The sequence below is a fragment of the Nesoenas mayeri genome, assembly GCF_963082525.1.
Source record: "Nesoenas mayeri genome assembly, chromosome: 3".
NCBI lineage: Eukaryota > Metazoa > Chordata > Aves > Columbiformes > Columbidae > Nesoenas > Nesoenas mayeri.
In genome coordinates, this window is record NC_137544.1 from 46,637,366 (window position 1) to 46,650,276 (window position 12,911).

Sequence of the window (12,911 nt, forward strand, 5' to 3'; positions counted from 1 at the left end):
GCAGGAAGGAGCTCTGCTGGCTGTGGCACTGGTTTTATGCAGTGGAAGACTTGTGAGACAGGGCCTGGCAGGGTTGTTTTTATCAATGAGGGATTTCAAACCCTTACCTTCCCCTTTCCAGAGGAAGGCCTGAATTGTGTGAGTTTGTTTCCAGTCTGCTACGGATACCTTGCTACATGGAAAAAGACCCCAAGGTTCGTTATCCAAAAGGCATTTAAGATGGATTCAGTAATGCAGGGAGGTTCTCGTGGGCAGAATCCCCTTGACACCAGAAGCATTTTGACAGAGAGGGAGAAGAATCATCTCCTCACAGCAGTTTGGATGATTCAGATGTTACAGTTTTTGCTCGAGTCATGAATTTCACCTCAGAAGTATGAATCTCAAAGCTTTTGTCTATTCAGAGATTGATGTTGCCATAACCTACTGTAAGAATTAAAAATGAGAGCAGTAAGTGATAAGCGGTGCTGACAAGGCTTTCATCATTTGAAACTGTAGAAATCAGTATTATCTTATTGTGTGTTCAGGTCTGGAGATAAAAATTCCTACACTGAGTGGGATTTAGTGCAATGGAAGAGGGATATGCTATTAATTAAAATGTATTTTAAAACATACTCAAGATATTATGCAAGAATCAACCACAGAGACATTTGTGTGTGCCTTAGGGAAGTTTTATGTTCCATGCAAGAAGATGCCTTGTGTGTTTTCTATAAGGGCACTTTATTAGTTTTTTATTTCTTTTAAGTAACGTGTTGCAGAGCAAAAACATTATTCAGGGTTTTTGATCTCATTCAAGAAGAAACTTCTGAAATAAAAGGGCTGTGTGGAGTAATGATGTTCACAGGCACCATCTGGAGTTGTAACATCCTATAAAAGTGCTCATCTTTTCGCAGGAGCTGTCTGAGCCACGCATAGCTCTTTTTGAAAAGATGGGTTTCCAAGGAAAGAAGATGGAATTCAGTGCAGAAATCTTAAATCTCCAGTTCCTGGGATACAATCCTCAAATAGCTTCAGTTCAAGTCCTTGGCGGCATGTAAGTTTAAAATCACTTTTTGATTTCTTAGAATTATGTACTTATTAAACAGAAAAATTACGGGTGTTAGAAAACAAGGAATATAAAATTAGAATATCATAATGTATGCAGTGCATTTATGCAGTTTCTTCTTACAGAACCTTTTCACATCCTGTTTCAACAACTTGTTATCACTGACTGGTGCCCTGCACTAGAAGTTGAAATGAATTTGAATAAAGCTCACAAGGAAACTGATGGCTTCTCTCATGCCATATTATAAAAGCCAGCTTGCACAGCATCCTTAAAACCAACTTCTGTGCTCATGGTTTAGCTCTCAATCATTAAAAAATCATTCAATTTGTGATCTGTGTCATAAGTTTAAAATGTTCTAATAAGTCTTCACGTTCATCCTTTTACCTGGATGTCATGGACGCAGTGGTACAATCAGATCATGAGCTGGCCCCTTTTGGCTTCAGTAATAATCATTTTTACTTCAGGAATTGGGTCAGGCTCTTGGTTGTAAATCTAGCAGTTAAATTCATTTGCTGTTTTTAAGCAGTTGTGCTCTCTAAATTTATTTTTGAAGAATCATGTAAAAAAAATAGTCCATGATGAAGCTTAAAAACTGTCTGGAAGCATTTTGAAAACTACTTTGCTCTCTTCTTCCAACGTTCAGCAAATCTGTTAAATTTATCTTTTTGTGTTTTTTCTGTTCTTCTTGTGTTTTTCCTGCTCTACCTCCAAGATACTTGCCCCAAGTATATGTTCAGTATTTTTCTAACTTGAAGAATGTGACTTTTTTTTTTGACAAAAGATCCATCTTGTTTTGCGTTAAAATGTGTTCTTTGGAAGAGGTAAATTTCCAAGGTGTGTGCTAGAGAGATGCTGATGAATAGCTTAAGGCTGCCCTCAAGTGGATAGCTGATACCAGCTCTGTAGAGCAAACCATTTTCCCCATCTGGATAAACCAGTCAAAGAGTTTCCTTAGCACACCGGAGTTGACACATAAAGGTCATAAGAAAAGGTACATGCTCCGTATTTAAGTCTTCTGAGATTCAGCATCTTTCATCAAAACCACAATATAGGTGATTTTTCACTTTCCATAACATGAAGTCAAGAATCAAGTTACTTCTTTGCCAAGAACATGGTTACCATGATTCCAGGTAATGGAGTTGTGACTTGTGCATGTTTCCTGTCCAATTGACATGTATGTTTTTTTTTCTGGTGGAACGCTGGAAGTGTAGAGAGTATGATATGAAAAGTCTTATTTCATTATAGCAGTGTCAGCTGCTGAAATGTGTCAAGGTACGGGTTTCGAAGTATCTTTACCCCTACAGGTTGCTGTCAATGTGATGGTAAGTGTGGTTGCACAAGTGCTAGGGAATGATAAACAATTATTTTCTATGTGTCTTTTTTTTTCCTTCTCTCTTTCTCTGGCCCCCCCACCTTCAGGAATTTGGAAAGAAAAAGGTGCTCTGAGATAAAATCCTATCAAAATACCCTAGAGAAATCCACGTTGTTGCAGTTCCAGTATTTGCTTGTTGCCATCTGCATCCCCAGTGATTCTTTGCCATGTGGGTCAGGCCTGTCAATTAAGAAACATGGAAGTACTGGTTCTGTACATGCAGCAATCTGGCATATACAGCATATGAAGCATATACAGATTTGTTCCTTGAGGAGTCACAGTGCCTCCTCAAAACAGATTATATTTAAAGTTGGTTTCTCCCTTTTAAGGCAAGAAAATGCTTTGCTTCATTCAGCTTTTAATTATTAAATAGCATGACTTTTAAGTATCTAATATACTCATCCTTATGCTGCTGATCTAAATCAGGACATGAATTTATTATTTTTGAAGGCCTATTAAGGTCATTTGCTTTCCAAAGCTAAACACTATTACTTTGTGAGACAGATTCCTATTAAACCAATTTATTGATTTCAAAGCAGGATTTGGCAGTAAAAGCATTGTCTTTTCCTTTTTTCTTTTCCTTGTTTTCTCATAGATGGGTAATATATGAGCACAGTAATTACAGGGGGCGTCAGATGTTGTTATCACCAAATGACATTCCAGATTGGTATAAAGTGAGTGGCTGTTGTCAGATAGGTTCTCTGAGACCTTTGCTGCAGGTGAGTAGGCTCTGATGTGAGATTGTTGAGTACTAATTTATATTTTTTAATGGGAAGGGGGGTGGGCATTATACAATTTAAAACAATGTTGCAGTTTTGATGCATGTCATGAGCACCAGCAATGGCAAATTTATAAAGAAATGGCTCTACAGTTTCTCTTGTAATAAAATCTATTCGATTATGCTACGTGGCCTTGCAGTTCTACTGCTTAAACTGTTCATTAAGCATACTTTAAACCAAAGTATAGAAGACAGAATGTAAAGGGTTGGCTACATTATTATAATAGCTATAACTAGTATATATACATTAAGGTTTTTTTTAGTTAGCGCCCAAACTGGTCACTGATGTACTGTCTGTACTATCTGCACTGTTTTTGGAACAACAAGAAAATTGGCCAACAAAATCAGATCCTTCAATTAGTAGTGATTTTGTCTTGATTTAGAGGAAAGGTCCTCCCCTGCGTATTACATAGCAGCATAATTTACAGAACTTAATCTCGTGGTGTCCTTTTCATTTTGTTTTCTAACTAAGGACCATGTGATTTGGTCCAACGCTGCATCAGTCCTGTGAGCTTTAACATTTGAGGTCCTTGCTGCACCATATTTCATTCAGAAAACAATTTTTTCCGGTTCACAGATTACTTGTACCTATAGCCAAGTGCATTTGCTTGCTGTCATAGTGTTGCCTCTGCATAGCCCTAAGCAGAATTAGGGTTAATGCATTTTGACTGCCCTGGCTGAGAGCTTGTCTGCACAGAAACGTTGATGTGTAACAAGCTGCAGCGTGAATGCGCAGAGTAATAGTTACTTGCTGCCAGTGAAATAAGCAGCATTGCACAAACGCAGCCTGAATGAGAGCCAAGAGCATCTATACAACAAATTAGCAGAGAGAAGTTAGGACTGCTCTGAGTTAAAAATTCTTAGCTTTCTGCTGTGCTCATTTCAGTGCCCAGGAAAGCCTAAAACTCTCCATGCCAGAATGGCAGGTTCTCAAAGCTTGGCTTGTTCTAGGTGTTTACGGACTTCGGAATTAAATGCTAAAATAGAAAAGTTAAGTTTTCTTAAAGAAAGGAGGAGGCTCGGGGTTCAGCACTGAACAGTAATTGCTTTGAAGTTAACCAGATCAGGCTTTGTTCTGCACTGAGACTGCACTTAAAGAGTTGTGTTGTTTTCTGCAGAAACGTGTGTACTTCAGGCTTCGAAACAAGGAAACAGGAAAATTCATGGCAGCTGATGGAAACTTAGACAATCTGAATCTGCTCAGAATACAGGTTGCAGAAGATGCAGACTCGGATGATCAGATCTGGGTTTATCAGGATGGATTCATAAGGTGCCAGGTGAGGATCAAGTTCAATGTGAATTTTCTCTTTTCCTCTCCAATAGTAGGGCTTTCTGAATTCAATTCCTACTGCATCATCTTAATTTATTTTATAGGCTTATTCATTTTCAGCTGTAATATCATCTTTAGGGTGGTTCGTTTGTTTCTGTTTGGGGTTTGGTGGGTTTTGGGAGCTGGTTGGTTAGTTGGTTGAGTTTGGTTTTTTTTTCCTTTTTTTTTTTTTTTTCATATTGAACTCTGGCTTTTTCATGTAATATGAACTAGTTGTATGATACCTCTTTTGACGTAATTGAAATTTTGAGAGATTTTAGTTAGCCTCAAAAGCACAGTCAACACCAGAAGGTCATTGTCTTGTTCTTCATGAGCTCCTTCCACTTTCATGCCCTCATTCTCCACAGTGAAAATACCACAAAAGCATCCAAGCAGGGGAGACCTTTTAAAATGTAGACCCTTCCTGATAATATTTTGAACTGGGCGTACCTTGTGGCAGGTTGATTAGTGTAATGTGGGTTATATCCTCTGCTGCATTAAGACAAGCTTAAAGATAAAATCTTACTCTATTGTTTTTTGGGGAGTTGTTTGGGGTTTTTTTTGTGGTTATCCACATATTTGTTGAATTCATCCCTTTTCCATTCCTCTATACAAGTTTCCAAATGAAGTTGTACCTTTCTCACAGTCCATAAAACTAATAATGTGTGAACTGCCATTGAGGAGAGCAAAGGTATGTGCAGTTCATAATGTTTAAGCATGAACAGTCTTAGGTAGGGATGCCAGCCAATGAAAATTAAGTTACTTTAATACTGTTAAAGAGCTTGACTGCAAAGAATCATGTGAACGTTTTCTATAGGATTGTATAACTTCAAAGAAGCCATTTATAACTATGTCATCTATGCTGGAGGGAAGAATCTTACTGTTAATAAGCTAAGGGATTGTTTGGACATGTTTACAGGACACACACAGTAGTAAAAGGGATTTATGCAGACAGCAAAATGATGCAAAGTAAGCTAAAAGCTTTAATATCGCATACAAAAGACTTCTTTCTTGACAGCGCCTCTCAAACATTTCACTGAAAGCACTCATCTCACGACAGCATGGTACAATATGGCTTTGGATAAATGCTCTTGGGTTTTGTCCCCATCTCTGCGTCTCATAAAGCAGTTTTTCTGTGCACAGAAAATACACAGCTCAGCTCTATAGCAATTAGGTAGCCCAGCGAGGAGTGCAAGCTGGCAATGTTCATCTTAAATGAATGGCAGTAAATGTATTTTGCACAAAAATTTGCTTTTCACCACATTTTAAAAAGAAAATTAGGCTGGTGGGTGGGGAGGTACATGCACGTAGGCGGAGACAGGTCATTGGAAGAACTCGTGCTTTTCTTCCTGTAAGCTTGGGTCATCTCACTGACTGAGTCACGGGATCTGGAGGTACGCCTGAGGTTTCCAAGGAAGGTGGTTTAGGTAGGTGGGATAACGAGTAAGCAGCTTATGAAAGTCATTCTCCTGATTTTGTCAGAGACAGATACAAATAGCAGATGTGAGTTCAGGTTTCCTCGCTCTTCATGGGTTTCTTGGAGATGGGTGAAGGAATGGCCTAGATACACATGAGAATTTCAGGACTGCAGAATTAAATTGACTTACTTCAATTCTAGGTTATGATAGCAAGAAGTACTGCTTTTTCAAAACTTTACGTTTAATAATTTAGGGCCATGTCAGCAATGGCAGATGGGTGTTTTTTTAATGTGCCACTGAAGTCCATCCAGAAGTTACAAGCTGTCATATGGTGATCTGTTGAAAATAATTTTTCACATAGAATAATTAAGTCTAGTGTACTACTTATACAGCCTTAATTTTTTCAAGTAAACTTGATTTTTGCCAGTTCCTTTTTTAATCATAAAGACATTTTCAGAGTTTTGAAATCAAGTAATAAAAATTGCTAGGAAAAGAATGCAGAACAAAGAAGAAAATATTATTGTGATACACCATGAAATTCATACATTTTATACTGTGCAGTTATGTCCTTTATATCGAAAGGTTACTGCAGAACTAGAAACAATTAAAGAACAAAAAAAAGGACGAGCAGAGGAGATGGAGAGGCTTCTATGCAAGGAAGAGACAAAACAGCTTGGACTTCTAACCTGCAAAGGGGGCACTTTGAGGGATGATACGATTCAAGTATCTGCAAACGTAGCGTGGACAAGACATCCCTTAAAATAAGGGAGGGGAAGGGGGGTGAGGAGAGTATAAAATAAAACTAGTAGTTGTCTATCAAATTATTTTTTCATTTAATTTTTTTTTAGCAATAGTAGTTAAGATTTGGAACTGCTTGCCACAGAAGGGTTATGATACAGAAACTTGTACATGTAAAAGGGTTCCATTGATCTCATTGTGAAGTGACTAACAAATGTACATATGGGACAGAAACCATCCAGATATTAAAGGTACCAGCTCAGCATGGAAGTCTCTGGGCTGGAAATTGCTGTAGACTGGGAGGGTGTACCAGGAACATCCTGCATACAAGAGCAGAGTGAATGTAATCTTCCCTGCCATCTATTATTGGCCATTGCTAGAGGCAGGTGTTAATTGCACCTTTTGATCTGATACAGCATGGTTATTTTAATGTTCTTATGTAGTGGAGAGTGTCAGGAGAAACAAGAACAAAAGAAAAATTAGTAGTCTTGAGTTTGGGGCAAAAATACATTCCTTTAGGGAAAGCAGTTCTAGATTGTGTTCTCACCTGCTGACGTCTCTCCTATCTGATTAAAAAACAGAGGATACTGGAAGCAAGACCTTTTGAGTAATTGTTGTTGTCTTTCTGATGATACAGATGGCAGAGGATTGCTGCCTGACAATTGTTGGAAATCTTATAACTCCTGGCTCTAAACTCGGTCTGTCATTTGAGCGAAACGAAGACAAACAATATTGGCGTATTAGTCCAGATGGCAGGATTTATAGCAAGATGAAACCCAAGCTGGTTTTAGATATCAAAGGTAAGCAAATGTGTTATCTCATTACATTGTGTCTTAATTACATGGTATTTACAGTGGGATAGGCACTAAACGTGCCTATAAATTAAGGATGGTGTTATAGTTACTTTAATCTAGAATCAAAAAAGACCCGATGAGCTAGTCTGACCTCCTGAATTATACAGGCCCTGGGACTTCATTTCAGTTTTTCTACATAGCGTTTAGTAGCTCACAGTACTTGCTTATCTTGTATTCCCAGTGTCCACTCATTGTAGATATCCTCAGCTAATTTTACGTGGCACTGGGTGATGTGAATATAATTATTTAAAAACGCTGAAGCAAGAAAAACGTAGCTTCTCATTAACTTTAATTTGTATAGAGCAAATTTTCTTATATAGTAGTCGTAGATGCAATAGCCACAGGATATTGGGAAAGCTGTACAGAGATGTGATTAGATGCAAAAAGTTTTTTCGTTTGTTTATTAATGGCTACACCTTTATTGTGAACATGAGATTCTGCCACAGGAGCCCAAGTTCTGTGTGCACTTGATGCATGTTTTACATATTGACTTTTGTACAGCAATTTGATTCATGTAGATACTGTTTCTTCATTTTCAGAGTTTCATAGGTCTGTAAAAGCAGCAAATGGAATGATGAGCAGAACTTGCATAATCAGATGTTACGTAACACTGCGTTGGGGGTGTAGGGAGTAATAATTTCCTATAGCTGTTCAATTTTTCTTTTTTAAAATTTTTTAGCTGTTTTAAAATTAGTTTTGGATTGATACTGTGACATTAACTACAGCAATTAACAAAAAACAGAAAAATACCAGGGTGAACAAGTCAGCTCTTTGGAACTAAGGACAACACTGGCAGAATTGTGGGAAAATTCTGTGATGCAGCACTGGCACAAATATTCACAAATTCTTTTTACTGCATATAAAGCTACTGCTAAGTTTAAAAACTTACCAAAAAGACTCCAGTTCAAGGGAGTCTTTGGTCACAATGACTGCATAACTTTTCCTAAAGTCAGTTCTGAGTGTCACCAAATAAGCAGAAATACTGTTACGCTGACTTGTCTTCAAGTAATGAAACTAAAAGCAATTATGTATTCTGCAGTTAAAACTTCACAATGGTTGGGTCTGGTGATGAAAGTATAGATGCACTCATAAAAATTAATATGCCTGTACTGTAAATATGAAAGAGTAGGTACATTTAGCTTTTATTTGAGAAAGTCTACTAGGAGCATCAGCTGTTTCTGCCACTTCTGCGGATCCATTCTTGACCACAAATGGAGCATCACTGAATTCTTCAGCAAATGAAGGGAGGTGTTCAGCTGCGCAGTTTCCAGTGCCACCCGGTGGATACACACAGCACAAGGCCTTGTCCAGAGCACCCTCTTGTTCTGAAATAAATCTTATCTTTGCCCATTGTAACATGTTTACATTTTATTAGACATCACTTGCAAAATATTTTCTGCCCTTACAGTGATAACAGAGCCATGTTATTTTCTGTAGCTGCTGGTTATTTTGTTTCGTGCAGAAGTATTTGATCTGCTATTCCCTCTTTTCTCCTCTTTTTCTGAAGAACTCAAGTATTTCTGCTGTGTATCTCCACTGCTTTTCAGTAATTGGGAAGGAGAGAAATCATGTTGCTCTTAACCTTCTCAGAGACGTTTCTGATTTGAGACAGTGGCACCAGAAAGCCTCCCCCAAACTCCTGAATTGGAGATCAGCTAAGGTGCTTGAGAGGCCATTAGTACAAAAGAGCTGCTCTTAAATGTGCAGGGCTCAAGGGCTTAGCAGATTTCTTTCTGAGATTTGGTAGAATCTGTATTTGTTAGATGCATTGTAAGCTCTCAGCTGCCAGGTGTGTTTTCTGCTCATTCCAGGAGGGTAAGGCTGTAGGGGTGCAGAATGAAGGACAGTGTCCATAGGGGTGTCCTGGCCGGCTCAGGCGGCTGCAGGTGTGTCGTACTGCCCCAGCCACATGTGTATGTACTAGAGATGTGATAAGAAAAACACGTCAGTTCTGACTTCTAGCTCCAGTTGAATGTTTCTTTGCTTCTGAGTTTCTTAAGTCAGAATACTAATGGTGCTTCTCTATGGGGACATTTTTGGCATTGCATCACATGAGCAAATTAAGCCTCCAAGAAAGGGTTATATTTTTCATTCAGGTATGTTCAGCTGCCAGTTGAAACAGCTGAATGTCGGGTGATAACTCTGAGTATGGCAATTTGTGATGCAGGTGATCAAAATACAGGATTATATAATAATGGCTGCAAGTAAATAAGTACCAGACCTCATCCCTCATGTGGTCACACTCGTATTGCCTGTTAGTAGCAGGACTTAGTTCATCCTGTAGACATCATCTTTAGAACACAGTGACAGCGGACACGGTTGATGGGAGACCAAACTGTTAAACTTGACTTTTGGGAAGTGACAGTCTGAAAGCAGCTACACATGACTGTACTGGAGTGTTTCCTTCTTTTGCCATCTGGGCTGAAAATGCCGAGGTACTTCATTACGGAAGGGGTAGAGAGGAGCAGACAGGCTCCCTTCTTTCAAAATTCATTCCATAAGTAGGCAGTGATGAAAATGAGTTGTCTTGTTAGAGCCGTGGCGAGAGGAGAAACGGTCTGCACCAGCGCTTTTAGAGCTGCTGTGAAGCCCAGACTACATCTCTTACGTCAAAGATAATTTACACTCTGAAATTTTTCTTTACAGGGGGCACACAGTATGATCGCGACCACGTCGTTGTCAACACAGTCAACGAAGAAAAGTTAACGCAGTGTTGGGAACCACTTGTTGTATAAACCCAAATAAGCAAAGGTGACGTTTGAATTGGCCACTGTTCTGGACACTAGAATCGGCGCTGCTGTCTCTGAAGGATACAGGATTGACAATGAGACTTTTGTCTTTTCTTTGCAATTTTAAAAAGAACAAGCAACAGAATGAGTTCATCTCTCTAAGATTATTATCCCTATAAAAATTGTCACAATGCAATGTGAGAGAGTGAGTGGTAGTATGCCCTGAGTGGAAGAACTAAAAGTGGGACAGATCCCGTGGAGAGACAGTTGTCAGTGAGTAGTTAATCCAGAATAGTCAATAAATATAATTTTAAATTATTTTTTAAAGTTATTTTTAACTGAGAGAAGGGCTAAAAAATAATTAAAGCTTATTTTATAAAGGACAGGAGTGCAATGTGTATGTGGGTATAGCGACCTTGACCTATGGGCTGTAGTACAGAGAAATATTTACTACTGGAAAGTAATATATTTGTTTCACTGGAGCAAACTTATGTTTACTAAAAGTTTAAAGACTGCTAGCACACAGCACATCCAAAGAGTTTTTAACATGTGGCTTCAAATATAGTTAGTATGCTAATATAGTAAGTCCTAAATTAAGAAAAAAATCTGGATTTTCTCATTTAGAGGGATGATGTAAATTAGTAGGTTTGTTAGAAAAAGAGAGGGCTGGCCAAAGGATACATCAGAATGTGAAGAACTTGCCCATTTTCTAGGCTGCCTAACTTTTTGAATTACAGGTGTTTTCTTTGCCAAGTCAAGTTTTTGCCATCTAAAACAGTTCCAGTAAGTACAGTCTTCCTGAACTCCAAACTCATATAGAAAACAAGAATTCTTAGTTTTCACAGCCATGGAGAGTGCTGGACTGCCAGCTATTTCTGGTGATGGTGGAGAGCAATGTCTGTGGTGGGCGTCTGGCTCCCAGTTGCTGCTGGGAAGGTGTCAGACTGCTCCAAGCCTGGTCATGGGTCCATTCATAAGGGCTGTGCTGATTCACAGTAAGGTTTACTGGTTTAGTACAGAGTTCATGACAAGTAAAACATACTGGTGATTGCAGGAGGTTCTTCAGTTGCCCAGCTCTTAACCCCATTTTGCTCATTTTCCTTAATAACATTGGCAAAAAGGTAAAATACAAAGTTGTATACTATGCTGCTGTGTTTTGTTCTGGCTTAGACCAGTGTTACTACAAGCTGCTCCTAGGAGCATCCAGGCCTTTGTCTTGCATAGTAAGTCTGTTTAAAGTTAATATTTTCATTACTATTGTATTGCCTCAAAGGATACTGGTGCTTTTATTATTATCACCCTAGAGGAAGTGCCTTACTAATTTTCCTCCTTTTGTACAGATGTACTGAAGTTTTGTTGCTTTGAAATGTGCTGCTTTTAGTTCTTCATAGAAAATGTGTTGTTATTGGTTCCAAACAGTGGTACTTTGTCATATTGATGTGCTCTTGCTATATATAATATAGCATTTTACAAATAAATATAAGTTAGCTAACTTTTTATTGACATTATTTTTAAAGGTAGAAAGCTGACATTGGACGATTTTCCTTCTGTCTTGTGCTCTTCTCTGTCCATCATTCCTCTGTGACAGCAAGCTAACGGGAATGAGTACCTGCTGTGGAATAGCTGTCAATGCTGAGGAATGGACGCTTCTCCTGCGCAAGCGCATGTTCAGTGCAGTTGTCCATGTTGCCACAGTTCACATGGCTGCTGCTTCTGTGCTCTGGTGGAAGCACTGCATGACATCATTTTCCATCAGTGGAGCTGCACCACAGTAAACACGCAGCTCTCAATTAAGAGATTACCTTTTTCCTTTGATCTACCTGCATAATTGCAGGGGAAGTCACTCCGTAGCCGGTCTCTGGCAAAATGATAAGTTTAAAACCAGACCCACAGACACGTACCACTCAGGCACTTCGCCCCCACCAGCAGTGGCAGGGGGAATGGCAGGAGCAGGGTTTCCTGATTACTGACAGAAATCATGTCTAGCCTACCTGCATGAACACTGTAGGCAGCTGAATCTGTGCCAGGAGTTAGGTAATTAAAATAATTATCAGTTATAGACGGATTTTGTTCCACGCTTCTACTGAGATTATGGCAGGAGAGATTTGGTCAAAGTGTATCAAGATTAAAGTACTGGTCTTGAGACAGCAATGTGACCACTTAACAAAGGAAAAGTTCACAGGTTCTGAGAATGAACTAAATTGAATCATAATATATAATTAATAAGGATGGACAGAACTAAGAAAGGCCAAGAAAAAAAAGGACAGCACAATTTTCATATGGACAATTAGGTAAAAGCATCCCTCACCATTTCAGTACTTAGGCAAAACATCTGGAAAATAAAAGTTCCAAGATCTACAAACTGAAAATGCTGCCAGTTATTCCTCGTGTCCGAGAGTGAGGAGCATCCTGCAGAAGTCACAACTACATTCTTAACACAAATGGAGAAATACCTGAGACATTAGTATTTCTTGTCTGCATATTGGCAGTTATTAACAGGCAGAGTATTGAGGAATCATCTCTGTAGCTTTTCTAAAACAAGACTTCTTAAAAAAATTCTGCATCCTGCGTGAGTTCTTAAAGAAAAAACAGTTGCTACGTACCAGTTCATGTTCAAGTGTAATTTACCAGTAAAGGATTGATAGGGGGCAGAGTAATTATTAGAGAGACT

General features: G+C 38.8%; 1 protein-coding gene across 1 annotated transcript in view; it reads left to right on the top strand.

Annotated features, from left to right (window-relative positions):
* CRYBG1 (crystallin beta-gamma domain containing 1) overlaps positions 1–10,246 on the top strand; it is a gene marked incomplete at both ends in the record, with an annotated part of 63,122 nt that extends 52,876 nt beyond the window's left edge. Inside the window, 5 exons of the mRNA XM_080342280.1 lie at positions 891–1,030; positions 3,010–3,133; positions 4,311–4,469; positions 7,295–7,457; positions 10,158–10,246. Coding sequence (XP_080198406.1) covers positions 891–1,030; positions 3,010–3,133; positions 4,311–4,469; positions 7,295–7,457; positions 10,158–10,246 — 675 coding nt within the window. The remainder of the gene's footprint in view (positions 1–890; positions 1,031–3,009; positions 3,134–4,310; positions 4,470–7,294; positions 7,458–10,157) is intronic.
* Positions 10,247–12,911: the final 2,665 nt, after the last annotated feature.